This window comes from Chironomus tepperi, unplaced genomic scaffold, assembly GCF_022539635.2.
Source record: "Chironomus tepperi strain 1889 unplaced genomic scaffold, CSIRO-AGI_Ctep_v1 contig_445, whole genome shotgun sequence".
Taxonomy (NCBI): Eukaryota; Metazoa; Arthropoda; class Insecta; order Diptera; family Chironomidae; genus Chironomus; species Chironomus tepperi.
The window spans coordinates 5,333,177-5,354,911 of record NW_027226567.1 but is presented as its reverse complement, the minus strand read 5'-3'; the positions used below and the strand labels follow the sequence as shown (position 1 = coordinate 5,354,911).

General features: G+C 33.9%; 1 protein-coding gene across 7 annotated transcripts in view; it reads left to right on the top strand.

Annotated features, from left to right (window-relative positions):
* The window catches only part of LOC139098344 (inactive dipeptidyl peptidase 10), a 122,101-nt gene that overhangs the window by 77,867 nt on the left and 22,499 nt on the right, over positions 1 to 21,735 (top strand). For 6 of the 7 annotated variants that reach the window (XM_070650507.1, XM_070650506.1, XM_070650512.1 and 3 more), the window contains exons 8-15: positions 2,171 to 2,385; positions 2,500 to 2,637; positions 3,012 to 3,171; positions 3,806 to 3,941; positions 4,089 to 4,277; positions 7,240 to 7,278; positions 14,218 to 14,342; positions 20,137 to 20,157. In XM_070650507.1, the coding sequence (XP_070506608.1) occupies positions 2,171 to 2,385; positions 2,500 to 2,637; positions 3,012 to 3,171; positions 3,806 to 3,941; positions 4,089 to 4,277; positions 7,240 to 7,278; positions 14,218 to 14,342; positions 20,137 to 20,157 (1,023 nt within the window). The remainder of the gene's footprint in view (positions 1 to 2,170; positions 2,386 to 2,499; positions 2,638 to 3,011; positions 3,172 to 3,805; positions 3,942 to 4,088; positions 4,278 to 7,239; positions 7,279 to 14,217; positions 14,343 to 20,136; positions 20,158 to 21,735) is intronic. The other variant, XM_070650511.1, reaches the window with a different exon arrangement.

The following is a 21,735-nucleotide window of genomic DNA, read 5'->3' as shown; positions in this document are numbered from 1 at the left end:
TCCTTGAATGATTCCTACTGTGTCGATGCCCTATAATCCTATTGATCATTATGAAAATTGAAAAGTTCTATTGAATGACCACTAAACAACTATTTCTATAAATCTATTTTTATAAATAAACTATTGTTCATTCAAATAATTTCAATTCCCTTTTGGGATACTTCCTCAAATTTCTTTCAATCCAGTGACTCATTCATAAGCTTCTTAGAATTTCTAAAAATGGCTACAAAAAAACTAATATTTTTCCATCCAAAATGACGTAAACAACCTAAAATGTTATCTAATCATCAAAAAAACTATTTTTACACAGTAGACGGTACAACGGCAGTTTGTAGACTCTCGAAAAATTGATTATGATGTATTTTGTAAGCAATTATTATCATCACACAGAAAGAGAAAACAAAAAAAAAAGGGAAAGAAAAATGAGAAGTTTGAGTTATTTTATTATTTTTTTGTTGCTGTGTGTATCGCTGGAGCCAAGCCAACAAAAAAGATATGCTTCCTCAGCATACATATTTATGCTTATCCCATTTTATGTCAATGACTGGGCGATATTTTCATATCATAATGCCACTCAGCATTGTATTACAAATTGCAGACCTAATTTTTTGTGATATGCAAAATTCATTTGCTATTCATTTGTAACTGTCATAATTTACAAAATTCAAATTTACAAATGATCGTTGGATATTAATGAATTTATGGTCAATTTTTATGCGAGATTCTCGAGCTAATGTCCAAGCTAATTTAATAAATTGTTATTGATAAAGCCATAATATCACTTAAGGATGCTAATAATAGCATCACAATGATGCTCAGAAAATATTAGAATCAAAATTAGCGTATGAATGCTGTACGGTCATGAATAAATCAGATTTTATTTTCTTACAGTTCGTTTCATCTCGAATTTTTCAAAAGCCGCCCTTACTGCTCTCTCGTTGAATAATCAGCATGAAGAAGCAAGTGCTTTTGTTTGCATAAAGAATGGCTGTACTAGAGCTGAAAAAGAAGGAAGAAAAGCCGAAATGAAATTTATCACTCTTTTGAAATTTGCTTTCCTTTTTTTCGGCATTGCTCCTTGTTCTTGAAAATTGTATTATTACCGACTGAATAATCGATTTATATTGTATTGTACTGTGCTTTATGTTCCTCATTCTAATTGATTTTTGAGGTATTATGCAATGGCTGGGAAATTTTAAAAATGGAAATTTATGATTCGATTTAATTTTGTTGGATTTATTTGAGGGTATTTTGGTATGGTCATTTTATAGGTTATGATTATTTATTGGTTTGGTACACAGAGAATTGTGAAATTGAGCAAATGCAGAATGTGAACTAAAGTCGAAACTAAGCTAAAACGGAAGTTGAGCTGAAGTTGAAGCTGAGCTAAAGTCAAAGCTGAGCTTAAGTTGAAGCTGAGCTAAAGTCGAAGCTGAGCGAAAGTCGAAGTTGAGCTCAAGCCGAAGCTACGCTAAAGCACAAGCTGAGCTAAAGTCGAAGCTGAGCTAAAGTCGAAGCTGAGCTAAAGTCGAAGCTAAGCAAAAGTTAAAGCTGAGCTAAAGTCGAAGCTGAACAAAAGTCGAAACTGAACAAAAGTCGAAGCTGAGCTAAAGTCGAAGCTGAGCTAAAGTCGAAGTCGAGCTAAAGCCGAAGCTTGAGCTAAAGCCGAAGCTTGAGCTAAAGCCGAAGCTGAGCTAAAGTCAAAGCTGAGCTAAAGCCGAAGCTGAGCTAAAACCGAAGCTGAGCTAAAGCCAAAACTGAGCTAAAGCCGAAGCTAAGCTAAAGTTGAACCTGAGCTAAAGTCGAAGCTGAGTTAAAGTCGAAGCTGAACAAAAATCGAAGCTGAGCTAAAGTAGAAGCTGAGCAAAAGTCGAAGCTGAGCTAAAGTTAAACCTGAGTTAAAGCTTAAGCTGAGCTAAAGTCGAAGCTGAGCTAAAGCCAAAGCTGAGCTAAAGTCGAAGCTGAGCTAAAGTCGAAACTGAACTAATTCCGAAGCTGAACTAAAGCCGAAGCTGAGCTAAAATTCTCAACCCACAATCCCCATCATTCTTCATACCCTAAAGCTAGTTGCATAAAAATGAATCACTGAAATATTTATAGTTATTGAAACAAATAAATTCACAATTATAAATTTTCCACTCCATTTCATTTCCATTTTATGATTATATAGTCATCATATGCCTGTCCGCCTGAAAGATTCGCCAAAGACTCAACGCATGCGAATGCAGCATGCAGAATTTCTTGGAAATACAACGACATTAGTTTTAATACACGAAAATGACATTTATATAAGACAATCACCAGCAGATGAAGAAGATATACGTTTAACGAGTACCGGTGTGCCGGGAATCATTTATAATGGAGTCACCGATTGGTTATATCAAGGTATACTCAATGGACCATTTTAACTATAAATTCATTTATTATGTCATTAAAAAAATACTATAATAATTTTATTTATTTCCTTTCTTTTTTTGTTGTTCATCGTCCATAACACAGAGGAAGTGCTAAAATCACAAAAAGCGATATGGAGCTCAAATGATGGTTTATTTCTTCTATATGCTTCATTTAATGATACAAACGTTGGTCAAATGGTTTATCCATGGTTCTCATCAAATAAACTTGTTCTACAAGCCGGTAAGATAACAAGCAATTTTTTCAATGATTTATGACTTGTGAGGTTTTATGGCGCATTTTTTGATAAGATTGACACTTTTCTGGAGTCATGGCTGTCACAGTCATTTGATATTGCCGTACCATAAGCTCAATTAAAGTCTTCCGACTGAATGAACAATTTTTTGACACCCACGTACAGTCCTCATGATTACAGAAGCAACAATGATGAAAAAATATACAATGTAGCATGAAGTACAGTCTCTCTCTCACAAGTCACACGAGAGAGTAGCAAAAAAAAAAAAATTAATAAAGTCAGTCAGTTCGTAGCCATTAAGAAAAACCTCACAATGTCAATATTTCATATCACAAGGAAATCACATAACAATATTTTACAGGCGGTCTAACGAGTAAGGGCTCATTTCCTGATTCACAAAGTATTCGTTATCCAACACCTGGCACTTTAAATCCAGAGGTTACGCTATGGCTTCTGGACTTAACCAATTTCACAGATGTACAAAAGTATGAGATTAAGCAGCCAGCATCGTTCGAAGGACAGTAAGTTTTATGACTTTATGCTATGTATTTGTTCAACTATAAATAGAGACATGAGAAGCACATGGATATAACGAGATGGCAAAATTGAGAGAGATATGTTGATGGAAAAAAAGTGTTATAAATGACTTCATTTACTCGTCGTCGTACTAGTGCTCTCTTTCTAGTGCTGCTGTTATGTGCAATTTAGTTACAACAATGACGATGAATTTGTGTGCGGTTTTTTTGATGCAAGGGATGGGAAGTTATGGGTTATATAATTGAGAATATAGTGCAATGAGTGAAATTGCCTATTGTGTTATCCGGGGTCTGAGTCGAGTGCTTTTGACATGACTAGATCACAGGGGCGTATTCAGAGGGAACCCCTCATCATTTGGGGGGTTTTGGAATAAATAGCATCAGTGGGGCCCACAAATCTGCCCTCTTCGCTCCTAGATACGCTCCTAATGTCAAGTCTGGTCACGACACGTCGACAACTTCCCAAGCCACATTTTACGCGTTGGACCATTCGGGGCACCATTCATGCAGTCTCTTCACATATCAAGTATCCACCCCTTGCATCAAATTTCCTATCTAAACATTTACCCACGACAATGATAAGTTGAAACTCATTTAATTTTTAATTACCTTTTCACAGGGAAAGTTACCTAGTTTCTGCGAACTTCATCACAACACCAGCAATAGTGCAATCGGCATCAATTGTGTGGATGTCCAGACCGCAAAATTACAGTGTCGTTTCTACATGCTTTTCACCTAATTGGACATGTGTGGAGGTATGTAATCTCTCTCATTTTTTTTTTTTTTTTGGATATGCTCTCCACATAGTTCACGTCATGAGTCATGTGGGAGAGTCATGGCTTAATATAAAAGAAAAAGTTTTTCATTCTATTCCTTTTTCATTTCATTTCACTCAAAACTAGACACATTCTGAGCGAGCGCCAGAAGACGAATGGCTCGACATTTTACCTCATCCCGTTTTCTCACTCGACGGCGATTCATTTATGCTTTTGGCTGGCATTCAAGAAACGGGCACCGAACATTTTACACACATCAAACATGTTACGATAACACAACAACGAATTTCCGTCATCTCTCATGGACGCTATGAGGTAATGGGGTTTTTCTGTTATTTTTTTTGTCTCCTTCCTTTTTTACCTAAAAGTATATATCCATTTATATATCTTTACTATTTTTATTGTTAGATTTATATACGTATACATACTATATTTAGTTTTATATGTACATCTATAAGTAACTCACTGCAGTTTTTCATTTTGTTTAAGTTTGCTGAGAGTAGCAAAAAAAAATAATGGAAGAAATGGAACAAAAAATATATAATACTAAGGAGAAGAAAATGAGAATGGAAATCTCAGGCAAATTGTGATAAATTGCAAATGGGAATTTATTTACGTGCTTTTTTGGTTTGCTTCTTATTTTTGTCTTCACCCTCATTGAAATTATTTGTCGTGTAATTTTTATATGAGGTGTGTGAGGACAAAAAATAGGAATGGTTATTCTTGTGGTGACTTTATTTTTCGATTTTAGAGGTTAGAGTAAAGGGTTGATAGTTAACTATGGTCTTTAAAGGGGGGCTTATGATAGTGATTAGAATAACAAATATGCAGGCAATCGCAGTAATGTACAGACCTTCAAATTAATATTTTTCTGGGGTGCGCAACTATGCGCAACAAGACGCGCAACATTGCGCATTCGACTTTTCCAAATCCTAGTTTATAATAAGGCCGCCTAATCAACACGTGGTGATCGAAGTAACGGAACTGATCTAAAATACCATCAACTAGTGCAATTTTGAACAACCTTTTATTTTTCGTGGCTCACCTTGGTGATATGCTTCGACCGTGACCCTCATACGATTCATGATATTTCCGAAATTTCCTCTATTGACTCGAGTTCCGCGACACATAGTTTGCCCATCACTGAACTAGCTCGATTTCACAATTTCCATACCTTAAGAAAAACAATTCAAAAAAAACTAAATATCTCCCAAGTGATCAATAAAAAGATTACCGTACGCACAGATTAACTGCCCCATCACGTTCTTCCTATTATTATGCGTCCCAAAAGACTCACAATACAGCAATGGGGATGATTGTTTCTTCGTTAATATTCTATTAGTTTAAATATTTAATTTCATTTTAGTGCTTTAATGGTGCGAATCAAGCGAGCGCATCCGATCGGTCCATTAAATCAATCAATTATGAGTGAAATTATATAATGGGAGTAATTGATGAAATAAAAATTACAATTGAATGGGCTATAATTGTGTCTGATTATTCTTGGAATTGATGTAGCGTGGGTTGTGACTAAGTGTTATGAGAAAAGTGAAGCCCGCTTTCAGGGAAAAAATGGAAATTTGATGATGGTCATGGGGCAACAGTCATGAGGGCTATGGTCACGGGACTATGGTCATGGGGCAATGGTCATGGGGCAATGGTCATGGGGCAATGGTCATGGGGCAATGGTCATGGGGCAATGGTCATGGGGCAATGGTCATGGGGCAATGGTCATGGGGCAATGGTCATGGGGAAATGGTCATGGGGCAATGGTCATGGGGCAATGGTCATGGGGCAATGGTCATGGGGCACTAGTCATGGAGCAATGGTCATGGGGCAATAGTCATGGGGCAATGGTCATGGGGCAATAGTCATGGGGCAATGGTCATAAGGCTATGGTCATGGGGCAATGGTCATGGGGCAATGGTCTTGGGGCAATGGTCATGGGGCAATGGTCATGGGGCAATGGTCATGGGGCAATGGTCATGGGGCAATGGTCATGGGGCAATGGTCATGGGGCAATGGTCATGGGGCAATGGTCATGGGGAAATGGTCATGGGGCAATGGTCATGGGGCAATGGTCATGGGGAAATGGTCATGGGGCAATGGTCATGGGGCAATGGTCATGGGGCAATGGTCATGGGGCACTAGTCATGGAGCAATGGTCATGGGGCAATAGTCATGGGGCAATGGTCATGGGGCAATGGTCATGGGGCAATGGTCATGGGGCAATGGTCATGGGGCAATGGTCATGGGGCAATGGTCATGGGGCAATGGTCATGGGGAAATGGTCATGGGGCAATGGTCATGGGGCAATGGTCATGGGGCAATGGTCATGGGGCACTAGTCATGGAGCAATGGTCATGGGGCAATAGTCATGGGGCAATGGTCATGGGGCAATAGTCATGGGGCAATGGTCATAAGGCTATGGTCATGGGGCAATGGTCATGGGGCAATGGTCTTGGGGCAATGGTCATGGGGCAATGGTCATGGGGCAATGGTCATGGGGCAATGGTCATGAGGCTGTGGTTATTTGGCTGCGGTCGTGGGGAAAAACGTAAATTTTTGGATTTGAAGACAGGGGGTAACAAAGTTTGAAATTTTAGGATGTAGGCAGGCTCAAATCTTGTTTGAGGGGTTCCTTAGCAAATTGGGGGCTCATTCGTTTATGACGTAACGTTTCTAACGTAGGTATGGGCTTGCGGGAGGCGCAATTAGAAGACTTTGGCAAGCATGGTGTTCGGAACCATTTGTGACAAGGGAAAAAAAGGAAGATCCAAAAATAAGCACTTTAACTAAATTTTCATTCCTATTTGCAATTTTGTTCCACAAATACTTCTTTCCACTTCTCATTCAAATAATCAGCAGTCAGCAAACTAAACATTACTTTAATTTTCAATGTCATTTATTCTTTTTTTCTTTTTTTTTCTATTTTTTTTTATATGTTGTAATTTTAACATCAATGTATCCTTCCCGTGTTATTCTGTCTCTCGATGTAACTACTGCTACAAATGTTGTATACACAATACATAACCTCACTTCTGGACTGCTCGAAAAAAAATTATACAAAAAATGTGAAATTTGTGTACTGCTCACACAATAAACATTATTTTGGTGCATTATATTGTATTGGGACGTGTGATAACGATGCGTATATAAAATTATTTTTCACTTCCCCATACACATGGGTATGACAACCACACACATGCTCATGATGCCTTCTGTGTGTATCCAAAATAAAAATTCATAATTTTGATACTAACTATTGTATAATCAGCAACATCAAGCAGTCGTCACAAATGGAATACAGCACCAGGTAAATCATTGTGATGGTTTGCCATGTGTGCAGTGCATTTGTATAAAATACCTAAAAATTATTGATTTAAGGAACAAATGGCTTAATCATGCCTGAGTGGACATAAAATTTATTTTTGATGCAAAACATTTTGGTTTTTGTTCATAGATCCATTAACTAATTCTCGCGTTTAACATCCATAATAGAGAACTGATATAAAAGACAAAAGGAACTAATGCTTTATAAAAAAAAAATTGGAATTTTTCATTTACATTCCCCTATATTCTCATATCGATTTCGCATTCCTTTATCACTCAGAAATGTTATTTTTTTTATTCCTTCCTTCATCACATAACAATAGCTTTTATTTTTGTGCACAGTTTGGAGGTTCCAAATGAAGTGGAAATAGAGAAAATTTTTCACTCATGGAATGTTTTGATTGAGTTGGAGCTTAATGGATAATCCATTAATGAATCTCAATTAAGAGCATTTTTTTACGATGAAATTTTTCAAAGTGGTTTTGCTATGAGCACGGGAATTTTAGTGCATTGTTTCCATGTTAGCTGTTTGGAATTGGATAGGGATGAGTGAATTAATATTGATTATAATATTAGGAGGTAATCGAATTGGTTTGGTGATGGAGACTTTAAAGTGTTATTTAACCCAAATTTAACCCTCTAAGTATGCTGCAATTCAATCTAGGTAATTAAATTGTGATCCAGTTATGACCTATAATACATAGCTAGTAAACTTGGCTCTTTAGTTGGATAACTAATGCTTGTCAATTTCCAATACCAAATATAATACTGTCAACTACAGACATCACTTTAAATGCGAATAATTCATACATTCTAATTTTTGAGCTGTGATCTGTCTGTTTCCGTTTAGTTCATTACTGATAAATCTAGTTCAATTTGCTTCTGTTTGGATTTCAAGGATGGTATTAGGCTTAATATGACACGAGACTCTTCGATCTGTGATTCTGATAACGATACGAGCTGTGTAAATAATACTGAATAGAGCAGAGTCGAAGTTGATTCAAAATTTATACGGTGTCGAGTTGACTTGAGTCAAATTTTCCACACAATATTCGGGTCGACTTTAAGCTCTGGGGTAGGGAAAGAAGGTTTTAGTGTTCTTTGTGCTAAAATACCTAACAATCTCCGGTAGCTCAATGGTAGGAGCATTACACCCGAAATCTTAGGACGTGGGTTCGAGTCCCACTTGATGTATGTTGATCGGAGTTGTAATTTCCTTTTCTAGAACCTAACAAGTAGTAAAGCCTTTATCACCTTCACTGTTGTTTCATTGTCCTTTTGACTTTTGTTTGTTCGATTGTCACCCTGTTGCTTCATCACCTTGGATCTTTGCTCCTTGTCCACTTCACGCCCTTTCGAACTTGTGTGTGACCTAAGTTATAGTGCAACATAAGCAAAGCAATTCAAGCAAATTGACAAATGAAGTTATTAACTAGATCAGGTCGACTGTACCAGTTTCAGGTCTATTTATCTGCTCGCGAACCAGCCAAAAAAATCCATTGGAACCCCCAAAAAAAGTGCGAAACAAAAGCTAAACACAAAACATAATACGAGCAAAAATGAACATCATCATCTCTGCCACTCTAAAAGAATTTTGCTCTCAATACATATAAAATATTCCATATACATTGCTTATAGTTATCGTTCGTTTGGCAACAGAAGAGCTGAAAATAAAAACTATCTACTAATGAGCCAATTTTGCAATTAGCTTAAATGAACTAATCCAATTATGAAGCGTCGGTGTGATAGTTGGTATTGTTTGAAATAATTTTCTCCTTTTTTTTCATTTCTCCTTCATTCCTTCAGCTGACTGCATATAAAAATACATTTGATAAAATTATTGCTGCTACTGCTGTTGCTGCTTTTTGTGTCTTGTGCTAGAGAAAGTTTTTTTTTTTTATTTTTCAAAAATTCCAAAAAAGAAATTCCTTCTTTTATTCTCAATTCCCCCAAAATGAATAATTGAACGGAAAGACTTTAAATTAAATTTTATAATCCTGATGCCTTTACATTTGGCAAATTGTTGATTTATTTTGACACTTTGTGCTGTCGATGAAAGTTTTATTGAAAGTTATTTTAAGTCAATAAAACTATTCCATAAAGTTTTTGATATTAATGATGGCTTATTGGCGTCGGTGTGTTGTGCACTTTTGGTATGTGAGAGTCTCATGGCCTTATGAATTTTTCATCGGAAATTTTGTAGTTTATGAGATTTGCATGGCACATTCAGGGTAATATAATTCTGAATTAATTTTGCAAAGGTTACTTTTCGATTTATTTACGGGAGGTGTCATTGAATTGATTTTGCTTTATTTTTGGATTCAGAGTTGGATTTCAAAATTAAATTGATCGTTATTTTTTCAAATTGAATTTTACCGGTTTTAATTTCATGATTTACTTTCAAATTTAAATAGACTGTTAAATTCCACTGTTAGTATTAAAATTAATACTGATCGTTAATTTTTAAAATACTAAATTTTACCATTAATTTTCAAATCCAAACTGACCGTTATTGAAGTTCAATTTCAACGTCAATTTTGATCATTAATTTTCGTTAAACAGCGAAAAAGTATCCGAATTCGACTAGACTTTGGGATTGAACCCGGGTCAACAGAGACGGTTGTCCAACGCTCGAACCACCACGCCATTGCATATTTTTCGCTACATAATAGAACGCTAAATTGTACCGTTAATTTTCAAATTAAAATTTACCGTTATTTTTCAAACTTAATTTATTAAGGGAAGGATTAAGTAGATGTGTATCAATACTAAATATATGGAATCAAGCCGACTCGAGGCGACTTTGCTCCTCTAAAATCCTAGTCGACTTACAGCTCTGAGTAGAATAAACTTAAATTTCTACAAAATACATCTGAATCACATGCTTCATTCCTCTTTCACAGACCCTCAATCACTACACACCTCCAAATATTTCCATCTCAAAAAATTCCTCATTAGCAAATCAATCCCCCAAAAAAATATTTTAATATTTACTTTATCGACACGTGGACATTCAAAATAAATTATCAATGCTTTCATTGAAAGATCTCCGTACGCAAATTCATACGTCACAAATGATTTGTTTATTTTACTATGCTACTGCTGTTGCTGCTTTTTGTGTCTTGTGCTAGAGAAAGTTTTTTTTTTTTATTTTTCAAAAATTCCAAAAAAGAAATTCCTTCTTTTATTCTCAATTCCCCCAAAATGAATAATTGAACGGAAAGACTTTAAATTAAATTTTATAATCCTGATGCCTTTACATTTGGCAAATTGTTGATTTATTTTGACACTTTGTGCTGTCGATGAAAGTTTTATTGAAAGTTATTTTAAGTCAATAAAACTATTCCATAAAGTTTTTGATATTAATGATGGCTTATTGGCGTCGGTGTGTTGTGCACTTTTGGTATGTGAGAGTCTCATGGCCTTATGAATTTTTCATCGGAAATTTTGTAGTTTATGAGATTTGCATGGCACATTCAGGGTAATATAATTCTGAATTAATTTTGCAAAGGTTACTTTTCGATTTATTTACGGGAGGTGTCATTGAATTGATTTTGCTTTATTTTTGGATTCAGAGTTGGATTTCAAAATTAAATTGATCGTTATTTTTTCAAATTGAATTTTACCGGTTTTAATTTCATGATTTACTTTCAAATTTAAATAGACTGTTAAATTCCACTGTTAGTATTAAAATTAATACTGATCGTTAATTTTTAAAATACTAAATTTTACCATTAATTTTCAAATCCAAACTGACCGTTATTGAAGTTCAATTTCAACGTCAATTTTGATCATTAATTTTCGTTAAACAGCGAAAAAGTATCCGAATTCGACTAGACTTTGGGATTGAACCCGGGTCAACAGAGACGGTTGTCCAACGCTCGAACCACCACGCCATTGCATATTTTTCGCTACATAATAGAACGCTAAATTGTACCGTTAATTTTCAAATTAAAATTTACCGTTATTTTTCAAACTTAATTTATTAAGGGAAGGATTAAGTAGATGTGTATCAATACTAAATATATGGAATCAAGCCGACTCGAGGCGACTTTGCTCCTCTAAAATCCTAGTCGACTTACAGCTCTGAGTAGAATAAACTTAAATTTCTACAAAATACATCTGAATCACATGCTTCATTCCTCTTTCACAGACCCTCAATCACTACACACCTCCAAATATTTCCATCTCAAAAAATTCCTCATTAGCAAATCAATCCCCCAAAAAAATATTTTAATATTTACTTTATCGACACGTGGACATTCAAAATAAATTATCAATGCTTTCATTGAAAGATCTCCGTACGCAAATTCATACGTCACAAATGATTTGTTTATTTTACTATGTCTCATGTTAAGATACATCTCGTACATTTTTGAGGAACCTTGAAAAATATTTCAGATTTGTTTGTAAATTCACTTCTGTATTTAGTTGAGGAATACAATGACTGAGGCAGAGTTGGAAAACAGGTGGAAGTGACAGGCAAAAACCGTACAAATTCTTGGTAATTTGTATGGTTTTTTAGGAAAAACCTTATAAATTATCAATAATTTTCCTACAAAACCACACAAATTATCAAGAATTTGTACGGTTTTTCTACAAAACTATACAAATGATCAATAATTTGTAAGGATTTTGCTAGTCACAGATTCTTAATAATTCGTATGGTTTTGATTTTCTGGATAATTCTTGATAATTTCCATGTTTTTTTACGTAAAACCATACAAATTATCAAGAATTTATACAGTTTTTGCCTGTCACAAGCACCTGTTTTGCAACTCTGGACTGAGCTAAAGTTTATAAAAGTTTCGCATAATAAAAATTTAAAAAAAGCAGATACAAGTCTAAAAATATCATCAATTAAATCAATCATCATCACATAATTTATTTTAAAACAATTTTTCACTCGAATTTGAATCTTTTTGTCTATGATTTATCGATAATTAGTCACTTCCTCTTGTGCTATAAATGAATCATATTTGACATCAATTTCTGTTTTGTTCTCGTTTTGCCTAAAAAAAAAAGAAGTATAAGAATATGGCACGAAAAATTGGTTTATTTATTGTTCTTCTTCATTCCATTTACCCTCAAACGAATACACACACACACACACATAAAAAATGGAAACCAAATAATAAAGAAGAAGGAATAAAAATTTGCGTGCTTTTGCTTGCACAATAAGTGGGTAGATTTCGAACTGATAGGAAAAATGTGAAAGGAGAGCAAGGTCAGGGATTTATGTAGACGAAAAGCATAAACGTTAGCATGAGCTTAATCTTCTTGATGGCTTTTTCCTGTTCTGGAATAAGTAGGAGGTTTGTGCTGGATAAGGAAAGTTTTAAGATGTAGGTAAATTGTGGGTTTTTGAAAGGTTTTTTGGAATTTTCTCAAGATTATCGCAACAGACAAAGAGCATGCTCGTGAGCGTTACTCTCACCTTGTTCTGCTCTTGAGAGCACAGCCTTAGCATGCTAGGGTTACTTTCTTATTTACCTTGTAAAACCTTGTAGAACTTAGATTGCAACATAAGGTTTTCCATCTGAATTTGTTGCTGACTCTGTTACCTAGTTTGTGCGAATTCTCTGTCCGCACATTAGGTTGACATTGTTTCATCATTGTTTTATCCTTTTGTGAACCTTTGTAGCTTCTGTCATTGTTTGTGAACCTTTTGTAGCTTCTGTTCACCATTTTCCTTGTAGATTCCAGCCAAGAGCGCCGTAACATACTTCTGTTTCTGTTTCAAGAAGTTAAATTGTCTCTGGCATGTCCACTGTTGTTTACATCTTCGTTGTAAGTCTAATAGTCCCTAGCAAGCAACGAGAGTTCTCCTAAGAACAGAAAAAGCTGAGAGTAACGGTAACAAGCATGCTCAACTAGTATATTTTGGATTTGCAAGCTCTCGAAAGTAAACTCTTTGTCAGTTAGGGTCTGGAGACCTTATGTTGATTTCTTAGTACAAGTTGATTTGGGAAATGGTCGGGTGTCAGCCTTGTCATATCTAGCAAGACTGTGGGTTTGCCTCCTTTCAGACAATGAGCTTTGACTAGGCTTTTAATCTGTTCTGTAACGTACTTATCCGGCACATAGCCAGATGAATTATAAAAGAATGACTGCTTAATATCTCACAAAATAAGGAAAAGTCCTCTCTTTGGTAAATAAGTTCATGTTTATCCCAAACCCCTCCATTCCTAGCTTAACTCCATACAATCCAAATGCGTCTATATCATCACACAATCTCTTCCATATCCAACCATCTCACCCATTTATTCACATAAGCAGTCAGCCTGAAAATATGTAAAACAGGCCATCTGTAGTTCTGGATGATGAGTATAGACAATAAACATTCTTTTATTTCATCAATAATCTACCCTTAACCAAAAAATTGGCTGTAAACTTGATGACTGCTTTTAGCAAAGCAGTTGAATTAAAAGCAGCAGCAGCAATGTCTCAATGACGACATTTTTTTTATTATGCCGAAAATATTTTTGTATGTGATGGAAATAACATTTTTTTTTTTTGACAAGCATTCCCAGAAGCGATAAAATCGTTCTTCTCCTCCTCCTAAATTTTCATTCCCCGGAATCCATCCTTTGAGTTTTTTTGTGTATTTTTTTTTTGTATGTAATCATCCTAAAAAAAGAGATTTTTTTTTTTTGGCTATATGCACGCTTCTTGCTTATGCCATTTTATTCAATTAACTTGGAAATGCTTTATGGGCTACAGCCATAAAATAATGATTCATAAAGTTAAATGAATAATAATGTTCTTGAATATATGAAATGGAATTTTTTGGTTTCTTATTCTTTCTTGTATTTATTGATTCTCTTTTTTTTGTTTTTCTTAGTTCCTACATATGAATCTCTTGAACATTTTTACTCACATGACTGTCTTTCTGTTCTTCTCTTTTTCATGGATAATTCAGGTTGTAAGAATATTGGCTTGGGATACATTTAATCATTTAGTTTATTATCTCGGTACGCAAGATAAGAAGCCCGGTCAGCAGCACTTGTATACTGTTAAAGATCCTGTTAATGAGGATCCTAGAAGGTGAGCTTTAATATTAAAATTAATTATATCCTTTTTTTTGTGTATTATTCTTCGATATGTATTTTATTGTCTTTATTGAAATTGAATTTCGTCAATAACACTTGTGGATATTTTGTCAGAATTTTTTTGGAATTAAATTGTGGATTTGATGAGATTTTTTAAAGATTTATTTATTGGTATGCAATGTTAAGTCTGATCTAGAATTGATGCCAGAATGGCACAAGTCGGTAAATCGATCCAAAAACCAGCATCAGATCGACGTGACTCTGACATGATGCTGGATTTAAACCAAATTCGGAATCAATTCAGAGTCACTTAGGATTTAAACCAAATTTTTGATCGATTAATCAATTTGTGCTTTTCCGGTTGAAGACTATTGTCCTAGACATTCAAATTTGTAATGCACAAGGTGTGGTTTTTAGAATCAACCAAAATTAGGTATAATTGGTTCCCTGAAATTGATCAAAATTCATCAAAAATCAAATAAAATTGTGGACAATTCCATGAACTTCATTAATGAGTGTCAGACTACATTCATAGATGTTCATTCTTCTAAATTACTTTCACAGTTTAGTAAAAGAGATAGATTGGTAGACTCTATGTCTCCTTGAGTCCCCGAATCATTCTGGGCATTTTGTGAAATTTTAATCAAATTCAGAACCATGTCAGAGTTATGCTGGCCTGTTGTCAGATTTTGGATCAATTGATCGAATTGAGCGTTTCGGGGTGGTTCTTAGAAGCCCTGAAAGAACTTCAAATGTGCTGAAAATCTACAAAAAATAAGGGGGAAGTTTATTTTTTTGGAAAATATTTTTTTGGCTTGGAATTTTTTGGAACATATTTTTTTGGAATTTAATTATTTGGAAATTAAAATTTTGGAATAGAATTATTTGGAAAATAATTTTTTGGATTTGTTATTTTTTGGAACGGATTTTTTTGGCATTATTTTTTTGGAAAATAATTTTTTGGAAGAACCTTTTTTGGAAAATATTTTCTTGGAAATTTTTATTTGGAAAATATTTAATTGGAAAAACATTTTTTGGAAGAAAAATTTTTGGAAAGTTCAAATCTGATAAATTTTAGCTTGTATATTAGTTTGTGAATTATTTGTTCGGCGGATTTTTTGCAATTCAACAATTCTAAATTAATGTATTTTATATGAAAAGTTCTCTAACTTTCAGTCAACAGAACAATAGTGACTTAAACATTGCTGGATTTTGTTTTTGGGCAGAGTATTTGACTAGTGACTTAGTAGATCTTGTGTTTAAGTTTAAGGATGGTCTATATTATTTTTAAAAAAGGATAAAACAATAAAGATTGGAAAATAAAAAGTCAGATAGGTTCATGCCTATGTTTGAAAACAGAAATTTAAGAGTTTTCAACCAAGCATAATAACAAATACGCTACCGAGGCATAATAGCTTTTTGGCTATTTTTATTATACATGAAACTTTTGTAAAAATTGTAAAAGTCGTCGATCGAGGGACTTATGTGCATTTTTGAACCAGCAATCCGTAATTGATTAATATATATCAGTTTTCCTACCATAAAACAAAATCTAGTAAGATACAGATCACTTATAGACCAAAAAATTAACATCCAGTTAAATCCGAGTCATTTTTAAACTTAAAACAAAAGATCCAGTAATATCGCAGTCATATACTCTATCCAAAACCAAAATCCAGTAATGTATAAGTCACCTTTATTCTGTTGACTAAAAGTTAGAGAACTTTTCATATAAAATACATTAATTTAGTATTGTTGAATTGCAAAAAATCCGCCGAACAAATAATTCACAAACTAAAATACAAGCTAAAATTTATTAGATTTGAACTTTCCAAAAAATTTTCTTCCAAAAAATGTTTTTCCAATTAAATATTTTCCAAATAAAAATTTCCAAGAAAATATTTTCCAAAAAAGGTTTTTCCAAAAAATTATTTTCCAAAAAAATAATGCCAAAAAAATCCGTTCCAAAAAATAACAAATCCAAAAAATTATTTTCCAAATAATTCTATTCCAAAATTTTAATTTCCAAATAATTATGTTCCAAAAAAATAAATTCCAAAAAATTCCGAGCCAAAAAAATATTTTCCAAAAAAATATAGTCCGCCAAAAATAAGGAGCAATTTTAAAATTTCATTAATAATTTTCGAACACAGGTTCATTGATGCATGTTGAGACACCGGACATTTATATCCGCTTTGCCATTAAACCATAATATCTTACAGTTCACAACTAAGCTACAACAGCAACTTAAGTTCCAATTAAGCTCCCATTTTACCAGTATTTACAAGAAAAACTATCCAAACTCTTTAAAAACTCATCAATAATCCACAACAGCAACACCAACAAAAAAAAAAAAGTCTGACAAAATGCTTCCACGAACCAATTTTCTTCTTCATCTCACAATGATGTTTCTGATGAGGAACAAGAAAAAGCAAGACTTCTAATAACATAATCGAGAAAATAGGAGGAAAAAAAATAAACTTTGAATACGAATGATATTTAACGAGTATCTGATAAAACTTGATTTCATTATAGCGCATTTTTTTGTTTGTTCTTCTGTTGATGTCGACGAGAAAAAAAAATAAGCATGAAAAGAATTAATGAAGTTAGGTAAACTTTTGAATAAATGAATAAAATTAGATTCTGATTATAATCTTATCTATATGAACTATTGTTCAAAAAAGCTCAAAATTTCACCTCGGAGCACTTTCTCGAGGGAATTTGCAATAATTTTAAAAGAAAGTTTTGCTGATTAACTTTTTAAGAGGAGATTTTTAGCATTTTAAAGTTTTTAATAATGAAGTTCAATTCATAAAGTCTTTAAGATGAAATGAGGTTTAGCTGGTGAGAATATAGTGAGAAAATATGCTCAATTTGACGATTTTGAAGGGGTTGAGAAATGAAATTTTATGAAAATCTTAATGGCAATGGATGTTAATGCTGAAGAAGCTGATGAAAAATCAAACCAGGTCTAAATGAACACAAAATATTAAGCTTTAATTAATAACTAGATCTGCGGTCGACTAATGACATGTTTTGCATGTCATTCCGTGAAATTTGTAAAAATTTGACAGAATGTCTGGATATCAACTAGACAATAAAGTTTCTAGAGACTTTTACCAAGACCATCGTTGAAGAATTCCCTTTTAGGCTCAGTCCCAGTCTTAGTCTCGGTTTCCCTAACTCAAATTGACTTCAACGAGTGAACTCATGAGTTTAATCAACCATTTTAATAGAGTATACTCAATTTTTCGAGAGCAAACTCTTGTCTGCTCAGGTTTCGATCTCGAAAATTCGTTGAATCCGAGATTCCAGGAGACTTTGCTACTTCGCTAGACAATAAGTGTCCATTCGGAAGATTCTTAAGGTGTCTAGTTGAATGATCGTAATAACCAGACTGTCGTCGGATTCTAAGGAGCTATCCAGGTAGGAAGTGCAAGTGGACATAAAAAACCATTTGCAGAAGAAGCCATTTTAATCACGAACAGAAACCTTTTCAACTGTTCATTAACGTCCTACAATTCACAATTGATCAATCGCACGATTCACAGTGGATCAATTGGACGATTCACAGTAGATCCTCAAACAGAGTGGATGGGGGAAAGGATACCCTTTACCTCTCGACACCCCACCACCCCCCAATTGACCTTACAAAGCAACTTTAACATTTCCTTTCCAAAATTTTCCAATTTTCATCCAAAAAAACTTTATTGTTTATGCCTCAATTGAGTCGAATCGGATCGATGATATTTTATGACACCCTTAACTTTTAGTGCTGACAAAACATATATAAATTGTCATTGTTACTATCTCATGTAGAAAATTGTCAATCTGAATATGAGATGTAGACCGTCTTTATTGGATAGTCTTAAATATATTAATTGCTTAATTTTACTTCTTGCATAACAATCCAATCGAGGTCAACTGATGAGTAATTCTGTGAATTGTTGCTTAAAGTTTTTTTGGTTTTTCCATGGAAATTCCACAAAAACTTTCGAAACTCTTGATGTGCTCAAAAGGGCATTAAGTGATGCTTTCTTGATAAATTCCATTAAATGCTCGTGGACTTAATCATGAAAAAATATCAAATTTTAAATTGAATGGAAGGGATCGAAAAATGGAACGTGTCTAAGGGCATTTACCTTTTTTATTAATGGCTGATATTCTATCTATTCAAATATACAATAAAATTGAGATCATTTCCGACCTTAAAATCGATTGAAACCTAAATTCATATAAAATAAACTTTAAAAGCTTTTTAGACATCCGATTGCTATCGACTAATTCGAATACAATAGAGTCAAATTTATCATATTAAAATTCCAATTCCAATCAAAATCCTTTCAAATGAAAACAATCTACTGAATTTAAACTTCATTTAGAAAAACGATGATTTTTGCATTTCTCAATCGACGAGACAACAGACATGATAAAAAAAAGTGCGCTAGAATGAATTGAAAATGCAAAACAAGCCATTCGAAATACAAAGAATAGAACAAAATTTAAATTGGGAAACATTTTTTTTTATCTCCATTTTAATTTAATATTGTGTGATTTGAAGTGGGGTTGGTGACTTTTGTGATGATTTTAAAGATTGAGATTTAGGATTAGATTTAGAAAATTTGGAAGTGTATTAAGGATTTAAATCATTAGATCTTTGGTGAGCAAAGTCTATTTTTCGCAGTGCACCTTGGTGGTAAGAATATATGGAAACCGCATACAGTTCGTGACATTTCTAAAACAATTTGTCGGCACTTCAGTATACCGTATAACTCAAATAGCCCACCACTGCATTATACTGACTATGCAGCCTTTAAATGATAGAGACTTTTAGAGCATTTATCTTGTCTCAATTAATGATGATTCAATTCAAAAAGAAATTAGTTGAAATTGCTAAAAGATAAATTGGAGCAGTGGTGGATAACCTTTATTTTGTCCCGGTTCATGAAATTCAGGGTATACCATATTTTAGGCTGTCTTATTCAGTTCTGAATACTTTCAAAGATCGTTTATTTTCGCAATTTTTGAAATAAAAAGTGCTGCACAGATTCCTCACCAATTTTTTGGAGTCGATCATATCTTAATATCGAATAATGGATTCTGAGGCTGTACACTCTGTAGGCTGGAGACTCTGTAGGCTCCTTATTTTACGCTTTTTGGACGAATGCTCTTGTCGCTAAACTGTCAAAAGTGGTTTATCAATACAAGCCCGATCAGTATACATTCAAATGTTGCCACCATGGCGATAAGACGACGGCAGTATACTTAGAACAAAGTGGCAGCCAATTAGTAAATCTGGTTTATTTCACCAAGTGACAGCATTTTAACGTGTAATGACTGTGATCCCGAATAGAACAAATCAGTTAATTAGTCAAAAATCCGGCTCCAAGTCGGCGTGACTCTAACTTGGTGTAGAATTTGATTTAAATTCAGTACCGTTCGGCCGAATTAATTTAAAATTCAGAACCATACCAGAGTCACACCAGTCTGGTCCCGAATTTCGGATCGATTAACCAACTTATGCTATTTGGGAATATTGACATAAACCCTCAATTTGCCTTCAATACCTCAACATAAAAAGTCACCATCCCCCTCGACACAATATCTCTCCAAATTCAATCTCTCGATCAAATCGCATCAAGCTCTACGAAAGAAAAAAATTTAATAACATAATTTATTTATTCTTCTATATTTTTATTTTTATTCATCTCAATTCTTCTTTATTTTCATCAAACATCGAAACAAAATACAACAAAAAATTCACGAACACAAAAAAATACCAAAAAAAGTTCATTAAACAAAATAGACCGGTAAATACTCTTATATCTTTTTTAATTCTTCATCTTTTTGTTTTTCATCATCTTTGGATCGTTTTATGTTTGAAAATAATTAAAGACTTTTTTTTTTCTCAATTTTTATGGGTTTTTTGTGCTTCTTTTTTTTCATGAAAAAGGGAATTTTCACCTTTATTCTTGCTGTTTTTATGTTACTTTCTGTTACTATTTGTTGTTAACCATTCAGCTATCCAGAATAAGAGCTTTTTTTCCTTCATCAGCTTATAAACAATAAAAATCAATTGTGTAAAGGCATTTGAACGAAAAAAATAAATTTCAAAGCTTTTTTTGTGTGTTTGAATCAAGTTTGAATAGAAATTCCGAGCTGCAATGACTGTTGGGTTGTTATTAGAGCTCGATATGAGGTCTAATAGACTCAAGTCGACTCGAATCTATTCAAATGACTGTTCCATGCAAACTACGAGTCGACTTTAAGCTCTGAATGCTATTGTGTCATTTCGTCCAAATAATATTGCTGTCTTAATAGCTGCCATGCTTTAGAAATCACGTTTAAAATGCATTAATGATGATAATAACTTCCCAGCAAGCACACAGTGTAGAAATGACTGAAAATTTGGTTCCAGACACAATTAACTCTGACCTGAAACCAGATTTCATCAAATTTAGTCTGATCTCAGAATCAGTTTCACGTCAACTTGACTCAGAGTTCGAGTCAATACAGACCAGCAAGAATCTGGCCTTAGTTACCCTATGACTGACTCTGAATCTGAGTCACGTTGGCCTGAGATTGAATTTAACCCTGGCCGGAGACGTAGCTCTGGTAAAGTCGTCCTGGAGCTGTATTTTCAGTCATTTCTACATCATGTGCCTTCCAGCCACATAACACAACTAACTTAAAGGACTTTATCAATTTCACAGTCATTGCTGCTCGGAAATAGATCTGTAAACATTGCACAATTGAGTATGCGGTGATTTCTTACTAGTGGACTGAATAATGGAACCTCTTCTTCTCTCCTTCAAAAAATACTCTCTTTACATCCACAGAACTGAATAAATGAATGTACAATCGCAAATTCTATGGAACTAAAAAACAAACTTTTATCCTCAATTGCTAAATCGATTTACTATCCAAGTATTATTTGTAGACCAGGATGAGAATCTTTTGAATTTTTTACTTGAAGATGTCCTTGGAATTAAATTTTCATATCGTGTTTCCTACTTTGTGTTTTAAAAATGCTGGAAGATTCATTGATTTTTGTTAAAAATTTTGGATTGACTGTTGGGAGATATCCTCGAAAGACTTGGAAACATTCTTGTTCAATATCTTAAGATATTATTTTTAAAATTTCTTTGAATTCACTTCGTCAGCATCAGACAAAAACTTTAAGAATTTTTTTATGGGGGTCATTCATAAATGGGGTAATTTGATTTATATGGCTAAATGGAATTGTCCAAAATTGAAATTTCAATACAAATTCGACTCGACTTCGAGCTTTACTTGTCATTACTTACTTATTTGCTGGAACCTTGCTCCGACTTGGAGCCTAGGTTGTTACTTCCAAAATACCTTCAATCTGACCCTATTGCTCGCCA